Genomic DNA, 22,034 nt, shown 5'->3' on the forward strand with positions numbered 1-22,034 from the left:
TGTTTACTGATACGAAACCTTTAACATACTTACTGTGCTTGTCATTGTTGTTTGAGAGAGGATAATATACATGGAACCGTTTCTTTTGCACATGAGTGTAGGGCGACTGTCTGTAAATTATCGAATGTGGGCCAGACAATCCAGTGATCAACAGCATGAGCATCGATCTCCGCAAATGGGATACGATGACATGTGTCAGCCAAGTCAGCAATCCTGACCACCCGGTCCGGTTAGTCGCCTCTTTCGACAGGCACGGGTTATTGAAGGTCAATTCTAACCCGGATCTTCTCGTAAATAGAGAGACGAAAAGGAAATGGAGGGCTTTACTATTTTTGCCAGAAACCCTTCTTCACTTGCGTCAGACAAACTGCTTGGCTGTGTCAAGAGCTTTCTTGTATTTCAGCGTAGAGGTGTCGGTTCCCTCTAATCCTATGGGGGCAGTAGGGTAGTCCACCATCCCTATATATTTCCTATTGGTTGGCGTTAGATAATCTGATAATATGCACTGCCGTCTCGCATGACAATCAGTGTCATGCCTGTCATCTCCCACTTCATGTTAACGCACTTTCTACAGCAATAACAATGTTTTTATCACTCTGGCATCTACGCAGGCGGAGTATATGAGAACATAACTTTTGGGCTCTCGTCACAACGTCGAGGATGACGTGGAAAGCAATGTGGAAGCTGCCGTTGCTGCTGCTGAATGGAGTTGTGATGGTACAAGGGGGCGGGGGTGAGTGGTATAATTTTTTACCTGCTGCCTCTGAATCACCCATTAAAAGCTGTAGGTATTTATGTGATCAGGGGCGGTGGGCTAGCCTAGTGGTTAAAGCTTTCGCTCGTCACGCCGAAGACCCGCGTTCGAGTCCCCACATGGGTACAAAGTGTGAAGCCCATTTTTCCGCTGTGATATTGCTTGAATATTGCTAAGATACTTTGTTCAATATAAGCGGACAGCTGAACCAGATTCTATCGGGGATACATTAGGTACATCGAATGCATCATAGACTAGATCCGAGTCTGGAAAAAAAAGTTCAAATGAAAGATGTTTAGGCATTTTTAGCAGGGTTCGGTATCCGCCAGGAATCTTACCTTTAGAGGATTCTGATCAGGATACAATAGGATACTAGGCTGAAGAAAGTGTGGTACTCTCCAAGCTGAAAAAATGGCCGCACAAAAACGCCTAAAGTACTGCTAGACACATATTAGATGATCCTGCGCACTAAACGCATTTGTGACAAGAGAGGCGGTACAACGATTTGGGTGAGCACACTTGGCTGCTACAGGTAGCTTGACGATTATGCACGTGCAATACATGCTAACCGTGACATGAAATCAACACCGCTACTGATTAACACCCGTCTCACTACTGTGCAACACCTGTCTCGCTACTGTTTTACACCTGTCTCAATACTGTTAAACAGATTTCAGTTGTAGTAAAAAATGTCCAAGTTAGGAAAACATGGGCAAATAGTTCTTTCTCAGGCAAGGGAGATAGCATACAATGTTATCATGTATATGGACAAAAATTGTGCAGCCAAAGCAGATTCTCTTTTACAAAGTAGCCTTGCTACTGGACTCTCAACGGCAACTTTAAAGCGCATTAAGGCAGAAGGTGGTAGGAGTGCGAGTGGACCTACATTTATCAGTCCCACCAAGATGCACAGACCCCAAACTTGCAGTTACAAACTTGATGATTTCGACCGGTGTGCAGTCCGTCAATTTGTACAAAGTTTATATGCAATTTCAGGCATAAGATACTGATATTCCACGCTAACGTTTAGTTAAGACGAAGACAAATAGATGATTGGGGCATTGACAAGCATTTTAGATATTCAACAATTTTGTTAAAAAAACCCAGGAAAATGTCATTTGCTTCGTGAAATGGATTGGTGGTCCTAAACATATTTGCTCAGTATATTGTGTTGATTCAATTCGTTGGGATTGTACCTGTTCCCAAATCGAGTGTGCTATAACAATTCTTGCTTGAAACGCACAGGGAAAATGAACTTCTCGATATTTATCAGACAACCTGTCTGCCTCTTGTTTCAAGTGGATCGTTCTGTGGTGCGTTCCCAAGTATGCAAATTGGGGTAATTTGTCAGGTCGTGGATCATCTTATATCTGTATACCAGTAGTGGTAGGTGTGCAGAGTATTTTGGCCTGTAACTGTATCTCTCTGTATTAAAGTTTGGAAACTTAACTTTAAAAACATTTAACGAGTCCTGATGATGAATAAAGATGATTCCAAACTGTAAAAGTTGGACCTATAACCATGGTCATCACCTACGACTGTGTATCTATTTGTTTTAAATCTTGGCTCTTTTTACTCTTAGAGGGTGCTGATCATGAAAAACTTGGAAAGCAGCTGAAAAGAAATTGTTTATGAAACTCAGACTTCAAGACAATACTTGTGCTCAGGTTAGTCGAAATCATCCAGCGTTGAAATAATCACCAAACAAACAGGGGTTATTTTCAGGAGTATTTATTGAAAACGGCACTTATCTTATCTTATTGATAACGGGCACCTTTGTGTTAAAATTGCCAATCTGTCCGGTTAATGACATGATAAGACATTTGTTAATTTGTGTAAATTGGTGACAATGGATATTTCGTAGGTAACCATAGTTATAGGTGTGTTTGGACCAGCGATAATCCGATTTCGAAAAGCCTTTCTACCAACAAATGTTAGAATCGACTAGTCTAGATTGGGTGGCCAGGCTCGCTGTCTTGGTTTGTTTATGACATCGTATCCTAGTTACGTACGTCGTTACTCATCATCTCAGTCACTGAAAGACCCAAGTCATGTGACTGGAATATTGCTGGACTTATAGTGCGGTGTTACATAACATATGTTATATAACCAGATCGCGTATGCTTGCAATGACAGTATCTGTTTTAATATTAGCAAAGTCTCTTCTTAACTGAAACATATTTATCATGAAATATAAATTTAATGCACAATGTAACACCGTATCACCAGCCCATTCAAAAGACCCATATTCACATATTTATTGGCCTTAAAGGGTGAAGGCTTGTCTAATAAACAGCGTATAAATGAGTGAATAGTTTGTCGAGTAGAAACAAAGAAAACCATTGACATATACATATGTTTGCTTTTGATGCAGGAGACTCCAGTCATAGCTTCGTGGTGAAGACGGTAAGTGAAGGGAAATGTGTTTAGGTGAGTGAATGAGTGAGTGAATGGGTGAATGAGTGAAAGAGTGAGTGAGTGAGGAATAGCTGGAGTGAATGCCTTGACTTTATGGAATCCGTGTCAAATTATGAAATACAAGAGCATTACATAAATTAAATCTATGTTGGATAGCTCACCAAATTCCTCCATTAACACAAACCTCTACCCCCTGAACAGGACTGTAGCGCCACGTACCTCGACATCCACGCTAACTACACCATGTGTCTAGTGGACAAGGGGGTGGACGTCCCGTTGTCAGCCGAGGACAAACAAGCTATAGTGGACAAGCATAATGACTTCAGAAGTAAGGCGTCGCCAACTGCAACAAACCTGGTCAAAGTGGTGAGTAACTGGAACACTTCTTGTAATGTCATGATCGTCACACTGCCATGATGCAGCAATAATTGCACCCTTGGCCAAATCTAACCCGGACCCGATCCGTGAAGGTCCCGGGGTAGGATAGGCCTTCAACAACCCATGCTTGCCATAAAAGGCGACTATGCTTGTCGTAAGAGGCGACTAACGGGATCGGGTGGTCAGACTCGCTGACTTGTTTTACTCATGTCATCTGTTCCCAGTTGCGCAGATCGGAGCTCCTGCTGTTGGTCACTGGATTGTCTGGCTCAGACTCGACCGCCGCCAAATAGCTGGATTATTGCTGAGTGTGGCGTAAAACTAAACTCACTCACTCACACTAGCCCGAACCCGTGTTGTTGCAAGAATATTGCTGACTGCGCCCTCAAACAACATTCACCCAGGTGTCGTGATTATTGTTGTCTGAGCAGACCATGTTCGTAACGGCCTCGACTGGTCAACTGATACATCTACCAGTGCATCTTCTGAAGGCAATAGTGTCCACAAACCAATGTTTACATGTAGTTTTCAACCCATCACTATTACCACGAGTAGGGCGCAAAAAAGACCAAATAAGCCGAATCGTTCACTTTGTGATACTACCACCAGAATTGCCATGATTATGCACCATGGGCTCCCTGTTCAGAAAATAACTCTGACCACTACTAATCCAAGATGGTGGCTATTTTTCAAGATGGCCTCCACAAGTTAAACAAAATTATTAATACCCTTTTCTTTTGACACGGGAGGATGTTGAAAGAGTCATAAGATTATAATTGTTTGTAACCCCTAACCATTTATTAAATCCAGCACGACAAACAAACAAAAACAGCAATACAAGGTGTAAATGAACATGAACACAGTGTAAACTTGTCGAGAGACTTATCTGACGGCCAAAAGATATAAACAATACTAGGATATCTCAGAACGGCTCAGTCATCAACAGTTATCTCATATGGCAATGTATATAAATTTAACAGAGGGCAGTTGCTACTCAGGACATCTACAGTATGTAAATGTCAGTCTGTCAACACTAGCATAGTAGTGATTACTCTACCTGTGATTATGAATACGTTATTTGTGATGATGAATACGATATTTGTGATGTTGAATACGTTACTTATGATGATGAATACGTTATTTGTGATGATGAATACGTTACGTGGAATGATGAATACTTTACATGTTATGATGCATACTTTACATGTGATGATGAATACGTTACATGTGATGATGAATACATTACTTGTGATGATGAATAATTTACTTGATGAAGATTATCTTACCACTTATGACGATTATTACCTTACCTGCGATGATGATTATTGTATCTGTGATGATGACTGCTTTACTTGTTATGATGATGAATTTACCTGTTATGATGATTACTTTACCTGTGATGATCAGGAATGCCCGTGTTGCAGGTGTGGGATGACGACATAGGGAAGTACGCCGCCAAGTGGGCTCGTCAGTGCACTTTGGGCCATGATGATTATTCAGCAAGATCTCTTCCAAGTAGGTTTTCAACATGTTTCTTAAACCAATGACCATTGAAGGCCACCCATGAACGTGTACTTGCTCATCTGAAAGCTCTAAAGTATTCAGTGACAGTTGTCGGCCCCTTGGCCAGTCAGCAGCATCAACCACGTGGCAAACTACCTGTGTAACGTCGGGATTTTATCCTACATTAAACTGACCATGACCCGGGACATGACGTAGAAGACGGCGTTAAACCCAAACCACTGCCTCCTTCGATGAAACTACTTTACACAAAAAGTTGGCGTGATATCTGAATAAGTGCGGTTGTTCGACAGTTTTTTAAATGTACATGCAATAAATCATCAAAGTCCATGACATATATCTTTTGACCGTTTTACCCACTGCTATCCCAGATTGCAAGGCAAGTATTTTCTCTACAGACAGGTGTGTATGCCGGTTGCCCTGGTCAAGCTTCCTACCCTGACAACAGGGTTGGATGCTCTTGCTATCAACCATAGGGTTTAGTGGTCCTTGCCCGCCCGTACTTTATCACCTCATGTTCAGCCTAGTCGCCCCACTGTGAGTAGCAGAATTCTGTGATGGTTGGTTTCACATACCGGCTTGGCCTAATTGACTTTCGATGTTAGTCTGCACCATGACGATAACACCAAAGTGACGATAACAGCAGTGTGACGATAGCACCAAACTTGCTCACTCACTCACTGTTGCAGCCATGCCAGGAGTGGACATTGGACAGAACGCAGCTGCTGGCTACGACAGTATTATCAAGGCAATAGAAGGCTGGCACAAGGAGATGGATGATTTTGAACACGGCATCGGAAACACAACAGTAGGGAAGGTTGTTGGCCATTACACCCAGGTAAGCAGACTACACTTTATTGATAAACACTACGTAACATTACTTTCTTGTCTATCGCGGCACCCAGCAATTGTCCAACTGTGTGACCTAAACATTCGAATCTGGACGAGACAATCCACTGACTGGCATCATAAGTATCGATCTTCACATCTGGCATACGGTGACATTTGTTAATCAGTGAGCCTGACGATTTGTTCCTGCCAATCGCCTCTTACGGAGAGCATGGGTGTATTCTAACTGGGATCTTCTAGATTCTTTATTTTGTATCACAGGCAGGATATGATTCGTCACAACGCGTCACTTTCCGATCGCTATTCAGCTTGTCTCTGAATAACACGAGTTGTATGAGTTCACGAATGGTAGGGAACGTAAGAGAGTAGTTATCATGAAAAGGAAATCTAAGACCAAAGATACGTAGTGAGTGAGCGAGTGAATGAGTGAGTGAGTGAGTGAGTTAGTGAGTTGCCCCATCGGCAATATGTTTGCCATATCGTGCCTAAAACAACAAAGAAACATAGAATACAAGACAATGTAAATGCAACTATTAACTGTCCCCCGTGAATGTTGCCGTCAAACAATATTAAATCCTGAACGTTTGAGGTCACTTATCAATATTTAATAAATAATACTCAACCTTGTTTCGTTTTTGTGTCTAGGTTGTGGGGTTCAGAGCCATCCGCATTGGGTGTGGGGAGGCCACCTGTACAAACTCCAAGTACAGTCGCTACCAAGTATGCAACTACGCCATGGGGTGAGTGCTTGTTACAGCTGGAGTTGACCAGTCACGTGATTGGTCAGCGGATATTAGGGTCAATGTTTCAGTTGTACTCTCTTCAAAAACAGATACGACTCGTAGATAACGAACCTGTTGATTTTGTGCATTTATGAATAATTCAATACAAAAACAATATGCAACTGCGCCGCAATGTTTCTGGCAAGGAGAATACAAGTAGAATTACCTTATGGTACATGATTACAAACCCGTAACGTCGTTATTTCTGTCATATGACGACATGCATGTGAGTGTGCGTGCGAGTGTGCGTGTGCGTGTGCGTGTGCGTGTGCGTGTGTGTGAGACTGCTTGTACTAGCCCAGACTCCAGCTGGTCCTATAGTGCCAGATCGCGGAGATACCATGCCGCAAGTAAGCATGATTATCCCACTCAGACACACATCATGTTGACAACGAGCCAACCAGTCCTTGTTGTACCCATTAATGCCGAACGCCAAGGAGGGACCAAGAAGTAGCTTTTGGCATGACGCCATCCGGGATCGAACCCGCGACCTTCTGCTCTCCGGGTGGACAATGTCATGAAGGCGTTTGAAAGGAAGAGCAAGAAACATAAGCATGGTGAATCTGGGTGAATACGCGTCCGCCTCCTCCTCAGTAGTAGTAGTAGTAGTAGTAGTAGTAGTAGTAGTGGTAGAAGCAGTAGCAGCAGCAGTAGGAGTAGCAGCAGTAGCTGTAGCGGTAACAATGTTGGTTCTGAGGAAATATAGGGATTCCATGTATTAGTAAATTACGTTGTGGTTTATGTAGCAACATCGGTAGTTATTCCACTAACTAGTAGTGGAAGAGACAATGTATATATTCACACGATGTGGCATGATATATTGTTTGCAGACAAAAGACGCCAGACCTGAAGACTCCGTACGAAAAGGGAACCCCGTGCAGTAAATGTCCCAGGGGAAAGTGCTGTAACAACCTCTGTGGTGAGTTTAGTGTTCGTTAACAAGTGACATGGTGATGATGCAACCTGTTACTCTACCACCTCACCGCATTGATAAAGTTTCGTATTCGTGGAAAACACTTTTATTTACCTGTACATCATCATAATCTACTTCATATTGTATCGAATTAGCCTAGGTGGGTGAGTCTAGTTTCTTATACATTTGCTCGTCACACAGAGGGCCCAGGTTCGATTGGACACATGGGCACAATGTGTGAAGCCCATTTCAGGTGTCTGATCACTATCGTGATTTTGCTGGAGTATTGCCAAAAGCATTCATTCGATTAAATGGGAATTATATGTTTTTCGTCTTACCGACAGTTCGGTGCCTGTATTGTTTGACGCCTGGCTCAATTAAATGAAAAAATGCCACAGTATGAGGAAAGAATAGAATATGTTATAAGAAGACAGAAGTTGCCTATGTACTTTATGTGAACAGCTAAATGTGGCCATAGGGGCTTAGATCACGGCATTTCGCGAGACTTTAGTACTTCCGGTGACAAACAACGTTTCATACCTTTTCGTATGGTCTCGTGGTTGTCAATTTTCAGTAAGGAACCGATAATCATTGCATGAATAGTAAATTTCCAGTCTAACCATGTGATACCGGAAGTAAGCTGGGCCCCGTCTCGCATATCGCAAGCTGGCACACGCAAAGGAGGTCCGGAACCAGCTTTGTATCGGAGGTAGCTCCTCGCGACGCCAGAATGTCCTACTTGTGTCCTACACAATGTAAGACCCAATGGGTTGTGTTGCCTCCGTTATGTAAGTATTGTAGTAATAAATCTGCAAAGCATTGGCTATTCAATTAAAGTGAGGAAAACTTTCAGATTGTGGGGACAAGCTTTGTTTGAATGGCGGCTCACTGGACACAACCACCTGCTCGTGCACGTGTACCGGCCTCTGGACTGGGGACACGTGCACTAAAAGTATGCATTACTTTTTGATCAATTCTTGCTTGAATTAAGAATTGTTTAGCCAAACTTAACTTTGTAGCATACTCAGTATTTCCTTCTCGATAGTATCTAAGCAGTTGAAAAAAACATCTATCTATCAAAAAGAAACATTTGAAGAATATTTTACCTATGATTATCATTAGCACTGTGCATGGTTAGTGAAAATATTAGCACTTAAAGTAGCATCGATTTGTAGTAGCAGTAGCAGTAGCAGTAGCAGTAGAAGTAGAAGTAGAAGTAGAAGTTATTGTAATACTAGCAATTATAGTAGTAGCAGTAGTAGCAGCAGCAGCAGTAGAAGCAGTGGTTATTGAAGTACTTGTAATTGTAATTGTAGTAGTAGTAGGTGTAGTAGTAGTAGCAGTAGTAGTAGTAGTAATAGTAGTAGTAGTAGTAGTAGCAGCAGCAGCAGCAGCAGCAGCAGCAGAAGTAGTGGTTATTGTAGTACTTGTAATTGTAGTAGTAGTAGGTGTAGTAGTAGTAGTAGTAGTAGCAGCAGCAGCAGCAGCAGCAACAGTAGCAGTAGTAGTCGCCGATGGGCATTCCCGCTTGTGTATCTTCTCGGAGCATTCAACAAAATTTAGTTTCAGTCACTGCATTTTCAGTACACGTTATCTGTTTGAAAATAGGCGAGAACAACGCACATATGAATTGCCCAATCAGACAGCGTTACATAACATCGACACCCGCCTTTCGAAAACGTGGTGTCTTATATCCCCATGTCGATTTGTCTAAACAATAAGCGATGCCAAATAATTACATTTCAGTAGCCCAGCTAAAGCTGTATTATATATCTGTATTTGCTTTTACGCATATTCTTTACTGTTTTACCCGTTTATCTCATTACACCCATCGCATTTCGTTAAAATAATAATAAATACATTACAGTTACCTCCTATGATCGGAGTGGCAAATTACATGAAGCGCTAATAAAATACATTATCATTTTGCCATCAACAACTGTACTGCAAGACACATATTAGATGATCCTGCGCACTAAACGCATTTGTGACAAGAGAGGCGGTACAGGTAGCTTGACGATTATGCACGTGCAATACATGCTAACCGTGACTTGAAATCAACACCGCTACTGATTAACAACTGTCTCGCTACTGTTTTACACCTGTCTCAATACTGTTAAACAGATTTCAGTTGTAGTAAAAAATGTCCAAGTTAGGAAAACATGGGCAAATAGTTCATTCTCAGGCAAGGGAGATAGCATACAATGTTATCATGTATATGGACAAAAATTGTGTAACCAAAGCAGATTCTCTTTTACAAAGTAGCCTTGCTACTGGACTCTCAACGGCAACTTTAAAGCGCATTAAGGCAGAAGGTGGTAGGAATGCGAGTGGACCTACATTTATCAGTCCCACCAAATTGCGCAAACCCAATACTTGCAGTTACAAACTTGATGAATTCGACCGGTGTTCAGTCCGTCAATTTGTACAAAGTTTATATGGCGTAAAAACAACTACCCACTCTGGATACGATGTATGATATGGCAAAGTGCCAGTTGAACTACAAGGGTTCTAAGGAAAGTTTTCGAAAAAATCTCAAAGACATGGGGTTTAGGTGGCGAAAAACGCTGTCAAACCGTAAACTTTTAATGGAACGTAAAGACATTGTTTCCAAGCGTTTGCAATACTTGCGTGCAATAAAGAAATACAGAGAAGAAAATTGAACACTCATCTTTATCGATGAAACATGGTTGCATGTACACCACATTGTCCCAAAATGTTGGGAACTTGAGGGTGAAGTCGTAAATGAGATTCAACCTCCGTCAGGCACCGGACCTCGGCTTATTGTGGTTCATGCAGGGGGTGAAAACGGTTTTGTTCCAAATGCTTTGCTTGTTTTTTTATTTCAAACTCAAATCAGCAGACTATCATGACGAGATGAACTTTGATAATTTTTCCAAATGGCTTCAGGAAAAGTTGACCCCAAACCTTCCACTGCACTCTGTCATCGTTATGGATAATGCACCATATCATAGGAAGCAAGTGGACAAATGTCCGACAACCGCCAACAGAAAAGATGACATAAAAGCGTGGCTACAAAGGCACAATATCTCTTTTGATGAGAAAATGCTTAAAGCCGAACTATTGTTTCTTGCAAAATCCAACAAATCGGGCCCTGTCTACAGAGTAGACACGATGTTAAAGCAACATGGTCATGATGTACTACGTCTCCCTATATACCACGCAGAACTAAACCCGACTGAGTTAATTTGGGCAAATGTGAAAAATTATGTCGCTTCACAAAACTTGCAGTACACAAAAAGTTCCTTAAGAGTTGCCATAAATGAAAGGATGTCTGCAATCAGTGCAAAAGAATGGTCGGAATGTTGTAAACATGTTAAAACAATTGAAGATGGTTACTGGCAACGCGAAATCGCAGTAGAAAGGGAAATTGACAGACTAGTGATTGACTTAGGACTTGCAAGTGATTCAGACACCGAGACTGATTCAGTGAGTGATAATTAAAGCATGAATCGGTAAGTCCGCCTAATTTTCCAGCATTGTTGTGTCTTGTATAATAATTGACACATACTATATCAGGTTTTTACTGTTCCCATTCTTTGTCATAAAAAAGAGTAATCTTTGGTGAGTTGTCTGTATTTTATATTTTCCTAGTCACTGATAAATCTACTGAGTCTGGTACTGAGTAATCCCCAAACCGACAAATTTGTGTACAAAGATATTTCTCACTGACTTATCAATGTCAAAAGGTATTTTCAGTTTTCTGTACACAATTTTGGTGACCATAATAAAAATATGACAGAGATTTGGAAATACTGTTTGAATACTAACCATTTCTCTGGAACCGGTTATATAAATTTCCAAGACATGTATTCCCGGTCGATCACCAGTGGAATTATGGACGAAAATCAGCCCGTACAGAGAAATAGGAACAAAATTATGGGATAAAAATATTTCCCCCTTGATACATATTAAAAAGTTAAATGAAACACAATTAACTATATGTAGTTATTATCTATTTAATATTCAGCAGACGAAAAGTCAACTTTACCCATTAAAACAACACCGCATATTCCTTCGAATGATAAGACTGCAATTTGAGGCATAAGATACTGATATTCCACGCTAACCTTTAGTTAAGACGAAGACAAATAGATGATTAGGGCATTGACAGACATTTTAGATATTCAACAATTTTGTTTAAAAAAACCCAGGAAAATGTCATTTGCTTCATGAAATGGATCGGTGGTCCTAAACATATTTGCTCAGTATATTGTGTTGATTGAATTCGTTGGGATTGTACCTGTTCCCAAATCGAGTGTGCTCTAACCATTCATGCGTGAAACGCACGGGGAAAATGAGCTTCTCGATATTTATCAGACAACCTGTCTCCCTCTTGTTTCAAGTGGATCGTTCTGTGGGGCGTTCCCAAGTATGCTAATTGGGGTCATTTGTCAGGTCGTGGATCATCTTATATGTGTTTACCAGTAGTAGTAGTAGTAGTAGTAGTAGTAGTAGTAGTAGTAGTAGTAGTCATTGTGTGAATAATATCCACCACCTTGTTCCTCCACAGAGAAATGTGGAACGTCCAAGAGCTGGTGTAAATATGTGCCCGATAAGGCCTGGTGTAAAACGTATTCCAACATTCCCGTGGACTGCCCGGAATTCTGCAACGTATGCTGAGTGTCCTTCCCGATGACCCACACAGACCATTTACTTTGTAACTCAAAATACAGGCAGTCTGTAAACATATGTGTTTCACGTGTATATTACAATCGCGTGAAACAGGAAATCTTTTAAGATTATTTCTTCGCCTTATAAGAAGATTTAAACATAAGTCAAAGGGACTGTAAACTGTGCCCTATAAGAAAGTTTACAAAGTCTCTTGTTTACGTCAATAAAGAGTTCATTATAAAGGCAAGCTTAAGCATTTTAAGGCATTGTGACGGACACAAAGCTGACATCCATATACAATTCCTGCCTGTATGTACATGTATATCACTTCTGAATACAAGTCAAAGACTCAACTGTTCATTATGTAAAGGAAATTCAATCATCACTGATTCATGCAATAATCTGTAACAAATAGATTTGCAAAAACACATGACCTTATCATGGGTGAAATTGTGTAAGTTTGTTCCAAAATATTGCAGGAATAGTGATTTGTCTAGAATAAAAAATCCTTTCAGCTCTCAGTACGATTTACAGAACACAAGCCTCGTCCATCCTTCAGAGCATGTAACGAAAACGCGAAATTCGAGATCAAGAATTTCAAGACTGTTAAGGGACAACCACGCTTGGGAATTTACGGGGCGCTTTATTCAACCCTGGCCGACTTCACTCTGCAACAGAGTTGTTTCCACTGTATTTTGTTTTAATACAAAAATATATATATAAAGTAGTGCTTCAGTTAGTACAGCAGAGCGCACCTCTCTCATGTACACGTTATGTCTGACTCATTATGCAAAAAGAAAATTAGTAAGTTTGAAATGAATTTATGTGTTAGAATGTTAACCCATGTACAGGTATACTTTTAGTGTTAACCAAACGCAGGTAAAGTTATTTGTTTTACATAACATCATTCACTAAATTCATTTTCACCTTTAAATCAAACATTTGATGACATAATTTGAGAACCCTCTCGGGTTATATATAAACATATACAGTCCAGATCACAAAACTATTCCGTTTCAATTTGGCTTAGTGCCTCTTCAAGATTTTACTATTTTTTTCAGATAAGTTGAAAACGTCCCAAAACAAAATGTGTCTATGTGTAATGAGACCTCATGTGACTTCCATACTGCCGGAGCATGATACGCATAATTACCTGTGCTTCATTCAACTCGGGTTTCACTGGTCGAAAAAAACCTAAATATAGTTCTTAAGTTTCATCAGGGACAGTTTTTATTATAGTTTTGTATTTTGCTGGAGTACGTTTTAAAAGAATCCCTTATTGCTGTCATTGGAATAGCGAAAAAGCCCTGAAATTTCAAAATTTTGTCATCTCCGAAGAAATAATTAGGCCACCTTTTGATCTTTCATTAACACAACTAAAGAAATCAGACATAATTAATCAGCAAGACATAAGCAATTACAAAAATCTACGATGCTTATAAACTTATGTTTACTGATGGATCCAAAGACGGTAGCACAGTTGTCACTGCTAGTGTCGTTGGATCTAGGACCATATATTAAAAATCATATTTATTAGTAATAAAGTCGTAACAAAAAGTATCTAAAACCTTCGTGGATTCTGTTTAGGGTCTGTTCCGATTGTCAGATGACGGAAAATGTGACGAAACCTTCATCGTTGCATGATTACACGATGCCATTTAGGAAGTGGTCAAATGCAACAAATGACATATTTGATGCATTTGACCACTTCCTAAATGGCATCGTGTAATCATAGCTTTCGGCCGTGGGAGCCATGCCAATTCACACTTATCAGAGGGGTACACAAAGTACGCAGTCTAGACTACCAGTTGTCCGACTTTCATTTTGTGGAAGTCGCGGTGGCTGAGCGGGTTAGGCGGCTGACTTTGTGTGCTGACTCTGAGGGTGCGGGTTCGAATCCCGAATGCGACTCAACCAAAAAAAAGTACCAGAATTTGTACTTTACTGAGGAAGTGAAATCCCAAATATGTCATTTGTTGCTTCATCGTTGCACACAACCATACCCATCATACTACCACGTGCCTGGTAGTCAAGTGAGGGATATGTAGACCTTGCATTCCGAGGGAGGGAGGAACTAGCCGAGCGAGCGTAGGTTTAGCCAGTTCTAGCAATATTCAAGCAACTACTACAGAAATGGGCAGCCACCATTGTAGAATCTCAGAATCCATCATCTTTATCACGTCTTCGGTGTGATGAACAAATGCTTAACCCACGAAGCTACTCCATCGCCCCTATTAAGCATGACAGAAGCACGGACTTTGCAACGCAACATAGGATTGAAGTAGTGCAGACTGGCTAGAAGTTTCGGCGTTCTGTTACAAGGTCGATATGGCAGACAAGTTAGGTCGGACATTGGGTTCTGTAGTTTTTAAGGAATGAAGTTGTATTGGATGACGTTCTTCAGTTCATTCATGATGAAGAGAGTGACACGTCATGTGTGAAGTATGATTTCCTGACAGTTACACGAATCATACATAAAAGAACAATCCATCCAAACACCAAATGTTTGAATATTTAAAGCGAACCATTTTACCAGGTCACCTGCTACTGCCTATATGTATATTTGAAAACAAGGATTTCCTTGCAAAAACGTTTTCCCAGATACATCGATGTCTTTCGATGTCTGAGCGCGTATTGAATAGTTGATAGTGATTACATGTAGCTTGAAAATTCCCGCTGATAGATCAACACCGATTAACTATCTATCATAACACAGGAATTACCTAGAATACATAATGGAATAGACCTTCTGCCAAAATGACAGAACTAGAGTTACCTCCCTTTTGACCGGACATCTACGGTATCCAAGGTAAACAAACATGGATGACAGCCGATCGTTTGCTTGTTTGACAGTTGCTCAATTACAGAAATATCTACGCGAAAGGGGAAGTTCAGTCACTGACTACAATAGGGAAGGATTATTACAGTTAGCTAATGCTGCAAAATGCTTAAATTTAACTGAAGATCCCGACTTATTGCACACGCACGACGATTTCACCGAAAAGCTTCGTAACCGTGGAGTTCCATCTTCGGTGACAGACCCATTTACAGCAGAAATCTATCATGTGTGAGGACAGAAGTGAAGCTAAAGATAATTGTGAACCACTTATGTGGGGTAGAAAGAAGGAGCCAGTTGCTCGACACATGTACACTCGACTTGTACGCTCTTGCCACAAGTCTCTAAAGGTTCGTGAACATGGCCTGTTCATAAACCCATCATATCCTGCTTTAGGATGCAGTGTTGATGGTGTTGTTACATGTAAATGCCATGCTGACAGAGTATTGGAAATAAAGTCTCCATACTCCCTGAGGAATAAACATCCTAAAGAGGTTGCTAAGATGAAATATTGTAAGCAGGTTGATAACAGTGAAGATTGGGTGATGACCAGTGATTGCCCATATTATCATCAGACTCAGGGCCAACTTGGTCTTTATGGTTTTAAGTATGGTGAATTGGTGATTATGACTAATCAAGGCATTGTTGTGGTCAAAACTGAATTTGATGAAACATTTTTTAGCCAGATGATTAAGAAGCTGAACCTGTTTCATAAGAAAGAAGTCTTACAGTATCTGTTCACACAGCTTACATAAATTTGACATAATAGGATTCAGTTTACATAAACATAATCTGCTTAAAAGGATTTGTTTCTTTTAATGCTTCCTAACATTATTTCACAAGTTTCTTGTCGAGGTTGCACAGTGCTGCACATACAAATTGCATTTGATCCAAAATACTCTTAAGTCTGAGTGGAATAACTCTTTGAAAGATCTGAAACTTTTTAAGCCTTCCTATGGCACGTTCAACATGAATGCGTGAACTGGCAATTCTCCTTGTCTTAGCTACTGCTTTTGATTTCAACTGCTTACCCATAGAAAATGGTGGTATGTTCAGAGTGCACATTCTTTTAGTAAGTAAATCACGTATTAAAAACCCTCTGTCAGCCATTATGTCATCTCCGTACTCAAGTTTGTCTAGGAAACCAGATTGTTGGACAATCTTCCTGTCTGATATTGAACCTGTGTACAGATTTGAGAGAAAAACAAATGTACCAGAGGGGGATATAGCAACCAATGATTTTACAGTGTTGTGGTGCTTGTATTGGGACCATGTGACTCTCTTAGAGGAAGCAAGACTTGGTTTTTGAATGAAAACTTCTGTGCAGTCAATAATTACTCTGGTCTCAGGAAAACATTTAAAGCACTTAGGTAAGCATGAATTTACTTGATACCAAGTTTTGTTTTTTGTTTTGTTTTTTTTATTTTTCCATTTTTACTTTGATACACAAGTCCATTTATGATGAGTACATTCTGTGGGTTTGTAATTAAGGAAAAGAGAAGATACATAATATAACATGCAAAAGTTAGGGCATCATTCAGAAAACAGACCATGGCAGATAGACCAAAATTTATAGAAGTGATCAATTTTTGAACATATCGCAGGTGAATATTTTGTTCATAATATTTTTTAAGTTCCAGTTGTAAAAACCGAAAAGTTGGCATCTGTTTGGATGTTTTACAGTCGAAGATAATCTTTTTGAATAGAATAAGAATTATGTTGATTGGGTCATTATTTTTCTGGTCGAATCCAAGCAGAATTTGTTTTTTAGTGAACTTTAAATTTGCCTCGAGGTTTTTGTTGAGCCAGTTTTGAAGATTTCGCCACATGTGACTAACCTTGCTACAGTCGTAAAATAAATGTGTTATTGTCTCTATAGAAGCCGAACAATAGCTACACAGGTTATTGTCAACATATTGCATCTTATAGAGTCTATTTTTTGTTGGTAAAATATGATGCAAGAGTTTGTATTGAAACCATTGCAGAGTGGTATCTTCAGAACAACGGAAGGGGATATGGTTGTATTGTTGCCAATAGTTTGTATCAATATTTTTCTCTAGAATTCTATTCCATTTTACGCAATGTTGATTTTTTATTGATTTTGTTTCCAGTAGGGCCCTGTAAAATAATTGACTGCCTTGTTTTTGCCTATTCAAAAGGTTTAACATATATGGTTGCAAAGGGTTTTGGTTTTTCCTAATTGTTTCTAAGCTAATATTTCTTCTTTTGAGGAATGTTTTAATTGAGTTTATTACACCTGAATATTCTAGAAAATTTGTTTTTACATTGTATTTATTTTCAAAGATATCTCGAGAAAGGAAATTTCCAGAGTCATTCAGGAGATCGTTTATAAATATTACACCTTTTGCATTCCAGTTTCGGTAAAATATAGTTTTCTTATCGATTAAAATATTTTGATTGTACCAAATAATTTGAGAGGTAATGTTTTGTGAATTTGTTGCCCCATCTGCGGATAGTAGATCCCACCAGGCATTCAGGAGATCACAGTAGAAGTTGTTTCTTACAAGTGGATTGATAATGTTTCTAAGATTTGGACAATTATATTCGAAGATCGTTGCAGATCCCAGTTTAGGCAAATTTTCAGAAAAGAGATTACACCATTTGGTGTGGTTATTATAAAATCGTCTTATTATGGAAATGTTTTGAGCTTGCATTATTTCTTTAATATTTGGTGCATTAAGACCCCCATCTTTTACAGTACATATTAATTGATCACGTTTCACCTTATCGGGTTTGTTCCCCCATATAAATCGGAAACATTTACCTTGCAAATCCTCAATCATTTTATCCGGAGGGTTAGGAAGAGAGGCAAACAAATGGTTTAGTTTTGGGAGGACAAGCGATTTCAAGACAGTTATTCTGCCCAGTGGGGTTAGGTTTCGAGTTGACCATATTGACATGAGGGATTCGCAATGTCTTAACTTATCTTTGTAGTTCAAATCAATCATTTCTTTAATATCCAGGTCAAATTTTATCCCTAATAGTTCAAAGTTTCCTTGTTCCCAGTTTAAATTCCACTTCTGACAAAGTTTAATTCTTGAACGTTTCTTTGAGCCAATCCAAATTATTCTAGTTTTGTCGATGTTGACCTTTAATCCTGAAAAACGGGAAAATAAAGTTAAGGTTTGGAGCACTGCGTGTAGACAACGTTCTGTTCCATCTAAGGTGCAGGTTGTATCGTCAGCAAACTGATTTAGCAGATATTCTACATTGCCTACATGGATTCCTTTTATTTCTGCTTTATTACGTATCATTGTTGCAAGAATTTCAACACAAAGTATAAAGAGATATGGTGATAATGGGTCACCCTGACGACAGCCCCTGTGTATTTCAAAGCTATCTGTCCCAAAACCGTTTACCAGGACACTCGATTTAATATTTTTATAGAAAACCTTTATCCATTGTTTTATTGATTCCCCAAAATTAAAGAAGGTTAAAGCTTTTTCAATAAACGACCAATCAACACTGTCGAAGGCCTTTTCGAAATCTATCAATAATAAAAGTCCGGGAATTTGATATGTATCAGTATACTCAATTAAGTCATATATCTGTCTGGTGATATCCCCTATGTATCTACCAGACATAAAGCCTTTTTGATCTTCGTTGATCAGTAAGTTCAACACAGGTTTTATTCGTTTAGAAATTGCCATTGAAACAACTTTATAAAATATTGATAACAATGATATTGGACGCCAATTTTTCATAAATTGTCTTGGTTTATTTCCCTTAGGTATACATGTGATAAGTCCCTGTTTTTGTGATACTGATAATTCTCCATTTTTATATCCATAATTCAAAGAACGAACCAAATATTTGCCTAAGTCACACCAAAAAAATTTAAGGAATTCTGCGGTGAAACCATCTGCACCAGGACTCTTGTTATTTTTAAGACATTTTAGGGAGGCAAGAATTTCATCGTCTGTAAGTATACCTTCCAATTTCGCCGCAGCATCACTACTTAACCTCGGAACAGAATAGCCTTTAAGCAGATTATCTAAATTTATGTCAGAGACATCATGTTTGCTGTACAGTTTTTGGTAGAACAGTTTTACTTCATTCTCAATGTCAGTTTGGGACTCAAGAATACGTCCGTTTGAGTCTTGTAATCTAGAAAAAGATTTATTAAGGAAATTTCTAGATTCCAGTCCCAAGAAAAAAGAGGATGATTTTTCGCCTTGCTTAATCCAAGTCGCTTTCGATCTTAGAATTGAGCCTTGGGTTTTAAATTGATATACTTCTTCAAGTTCCTGTTGAATAGCCTTTATTTCGGTGATTATTTCCTTTTTAACGGTTTCACTATTAGATTCATCAAGTTGTATTTCTTTTTCATTTAAATTATCAGAAAGATATTTTTCTCTCTTAATTCTTTCCTTTTTTTGGAAGGATGAGTATTTAATGGTTTCTCCTCTGATCATTAATAAGATAGTTTCGAAGAGAAGTTGGTCATTAATGGTGCAGTCATCAGATTCTGTATCTACTTTATACTGAGCAACTGTTTCTGAAATAATACTTTTCACTTTCTTTACATAAATATGGTCTCTTAGTAGAGAGTTATTAAATTTCCAAAACCCTTTGCCGCGTTTTAGATCCGATAGTTTGAATGTCATTGATATCAACGAGTGGTCTGTTTTAAAGCCTGGTTCTATGTCTGATTGTATAATTGAGGGTAATATATTATGGGATACAAGAAAGTAATCTAAGCGCGCCTGTTTAAGTGGAGTGGGTTGTCGCCAAGTATATCGCCGGTCGTAGGGGTTCATTTCACGCCAGGCATCAACGAAATCTAAATCTTCTTTTAATTGTACAATTTGGTCTCTGGCCTTAGAGTTATTCATATGCTTATAATTGAATGTGTCAATAGAGAATTCTTGTACAGCGTTCCAATCTCCACATAAAATCACATGGTCACTTTGAAATCTTTCTATTTTTTGCTTAAGGGATATATAAAACTCTGCATCGTCATTGTTTGGACCATAGAGGTTAACAATAGCGAGTTTATAGCTATCTAAATTCATTTCAATTATAATCATATTACCTTTTTCGTCTGTAGTTATCCCTTGCAACTCAAAGTCTAGCCATTTAGAGCATAAGATTGCTACGCCACGAGAATTACTCCTAAAGGAACTAAAAAAGCAGTTTTTATTTCCCCATTCATCCCGTATTTTAATTTCCATATTTTCCGTGAAGTGTACATCCTGTAGGCAATAAATGGATGCTTTTTTACGTTTTAGAAATGTAAACAATTGTTTACGCTTAAGTTTATCATTTATACCCCTACAGTTTTGTGATATAATTTTTAGTTTATCCGCCTTTGTCAATAATATTCACATTAGACGTAGTGGATTGTAGCAAGGTACTAGTGGTTACATAGTGGTATCTACAAAGGCATGTCAAAGGTATTGTTTGAGCACATCTTGCTATCAAAGGAGAGATTGTAATATTCAACATAGTAAAAATGGAAACAAGAATATATAAAACAACGAAAATATCAAAGATCAACCGGTCGGTTGTAACAGCCCGCAACCCACGGGTAGTACGAATAGTATCGGAAGGTGGAGCCCATCTGGTTTTTGAAAGGGATAGTGGAGTCTAACATTTCATAACTGGAAAGATAATTTGGTGAAACAGTGTTAAAAACAATTACTATTGGTTGTAGCAATCCGCATCCCGTAAACCACGAGTATTAAGAGAGAGAGAGAAAAAAAAAGATGAATCATTACCCACTGTTATTTCCTTTGCTCCAGTATGTGCTCCATATCATCTCGCAAAGAACGAGAAGGACTCAAAAACAAAGGCAAAAACATATCTCTCAAGTAATCACGCCGCGTGTTCTGAGTTATTAAAATAGATTCCCGCGCACAGCGAGAGACTAGTAGTGGAACATATCAAAGGTTTTTGTTGAGCACCTTTGGTTTATCAAAATGAGTTAGTGAAGATCAGCATGAACAATACAAAACAAGATTGATATTACCTGCATCGTTGTGCAAGCAGTGCCCCGTGAACCGAAAAGAAGGCCATAATTGTCGCATGTTACAGATAGACATAATTCGGTAGAAACAAATACATAAACAGATTACTATTGTCTGGTTTTTGCATCAAGTCACAGCTCGTACAACGCAGGTATTAAAGTATTTGTCCACTTACATGTATCGATACTCACTACGTGTGCTCCAATATATGTTCCATACAATCATAAAATCAGACAGAGGAGACACTAAACATTCAGAGCCAAGGAAAGCACGTCTCCTCAAGTAATCGCGCCACGTGTCCCTAGCTAGAGAAACACGCTGCTGCTCTGAGCCCGAAAAGCACGTAAGATCGAACACGATGACCGTGCAACTAGTTATTGAAATGTAATACAATACCCAAGCATCTCGGTATGAGCAATAGAAAGGCAAAATTAATATTGTCTGCTTGGTTGTGCAAGCAGTGCCTCGCGAACCAAAGAGCTCGAGGTCATAATGATCGGCATGTTATAGATTGAGACATAATTCGATGGTAAGATAAATACAAGAACAGATTACTTGTCTGGTTAGTTGTAGCACACAACTCGTAAAACACAGGTATTTTAGTACTTGTTCACTTACATGTATCGATACTCACTGCGTGTGTTCCAATATATGCTCCATACAATCGTAAAGTCAGACGGAGGAGACACAAAACATTCAGAGCCAAATGAAGCAAATAGTCGCGCCACGTGTCCCAAGCTAGAGAAACACACTGTCGCACAGAGCGCGAAAAGCACGTAAGCTCGGACACGATGGCCGTGCAGCTGGTTATAGAAATGTAGTTCACATTTGTTATACACAGGCATGGCGTTAAGAACAATAGAAACACAAAATTAATACTGTCTGCTTGGTTGTGCAAGCAGTGCCTCGTGAACGGAAAAGGAGGTCATAATTTACGGCATGTTATAGATAGAGATAT

The 22,034-nt window shown here is 39.3% G+C and overlaps 2 protein-coding genes across 2 annotated transcripts; one reads left to right on the forward strand and one right to left on the reverse strand.

The window, feature by feature from the left end:
• The first annotated feature begins 660 nt into the window (after positions 1-660).
• LOC137297271 (cysteine-rich venom protein Mr30-like) lies at positions 661-12,259 on the forward strand. The gene is made up of 9 exons (XM_067829286.1): positions 661-733; positions 3,132-3,160; positions 3,374-3,538; positions 4,975-5,065; positions 5,761-5,909; positions 6,566-6,660; positions 7,533-7,621; positions 8,469-8,567; positions 12,150-12,259. Exons 1-9 carry the CDS (start codon positions 661-663, stop codon positions 12,257-12,259), a joined length of 900 nt encoding a protein of 299 aa, XP_067685387.1.
• A 3,658-nt stretch (positions 12,260-15,917) lies between these two features.
• LOC137297272 (uncharacterized) lies at positions 15,918-17,890 on the reverse strand. The gene is made up of 2 exons (XM_067829287.1): positions 17,872-17,890; positions 15,918-16,471 (listed from the first exon to the last, which is right to left on the reverse strand). The coding sequence occupies exons 1-2, from the start codon at positions 17,888-17,890 to the stop codon at positions 15,918-15,920; spliced, it is 573 nt and encodes a 190-aa protein (XP_067685388.1).
• Between the last annotated feature and the right edge of the window lie 4,144 nt (positions 17,891-22,034).

The sequence above is a fragment of the Haliotis asinina genome, chromosome 9, assembly GCF_037392515.1.
Source record: "Haliotis asinina isolate JCU_RB_2024 chromosome 9, JCU_Hal_asi_v2, whole genome shotgun sequence".
NCBI lineage: Eukaryota > Metazoa > Mollusca > Gastropoda > Lepetellida > Haliotidae > Haliotis > Haliotis asinina.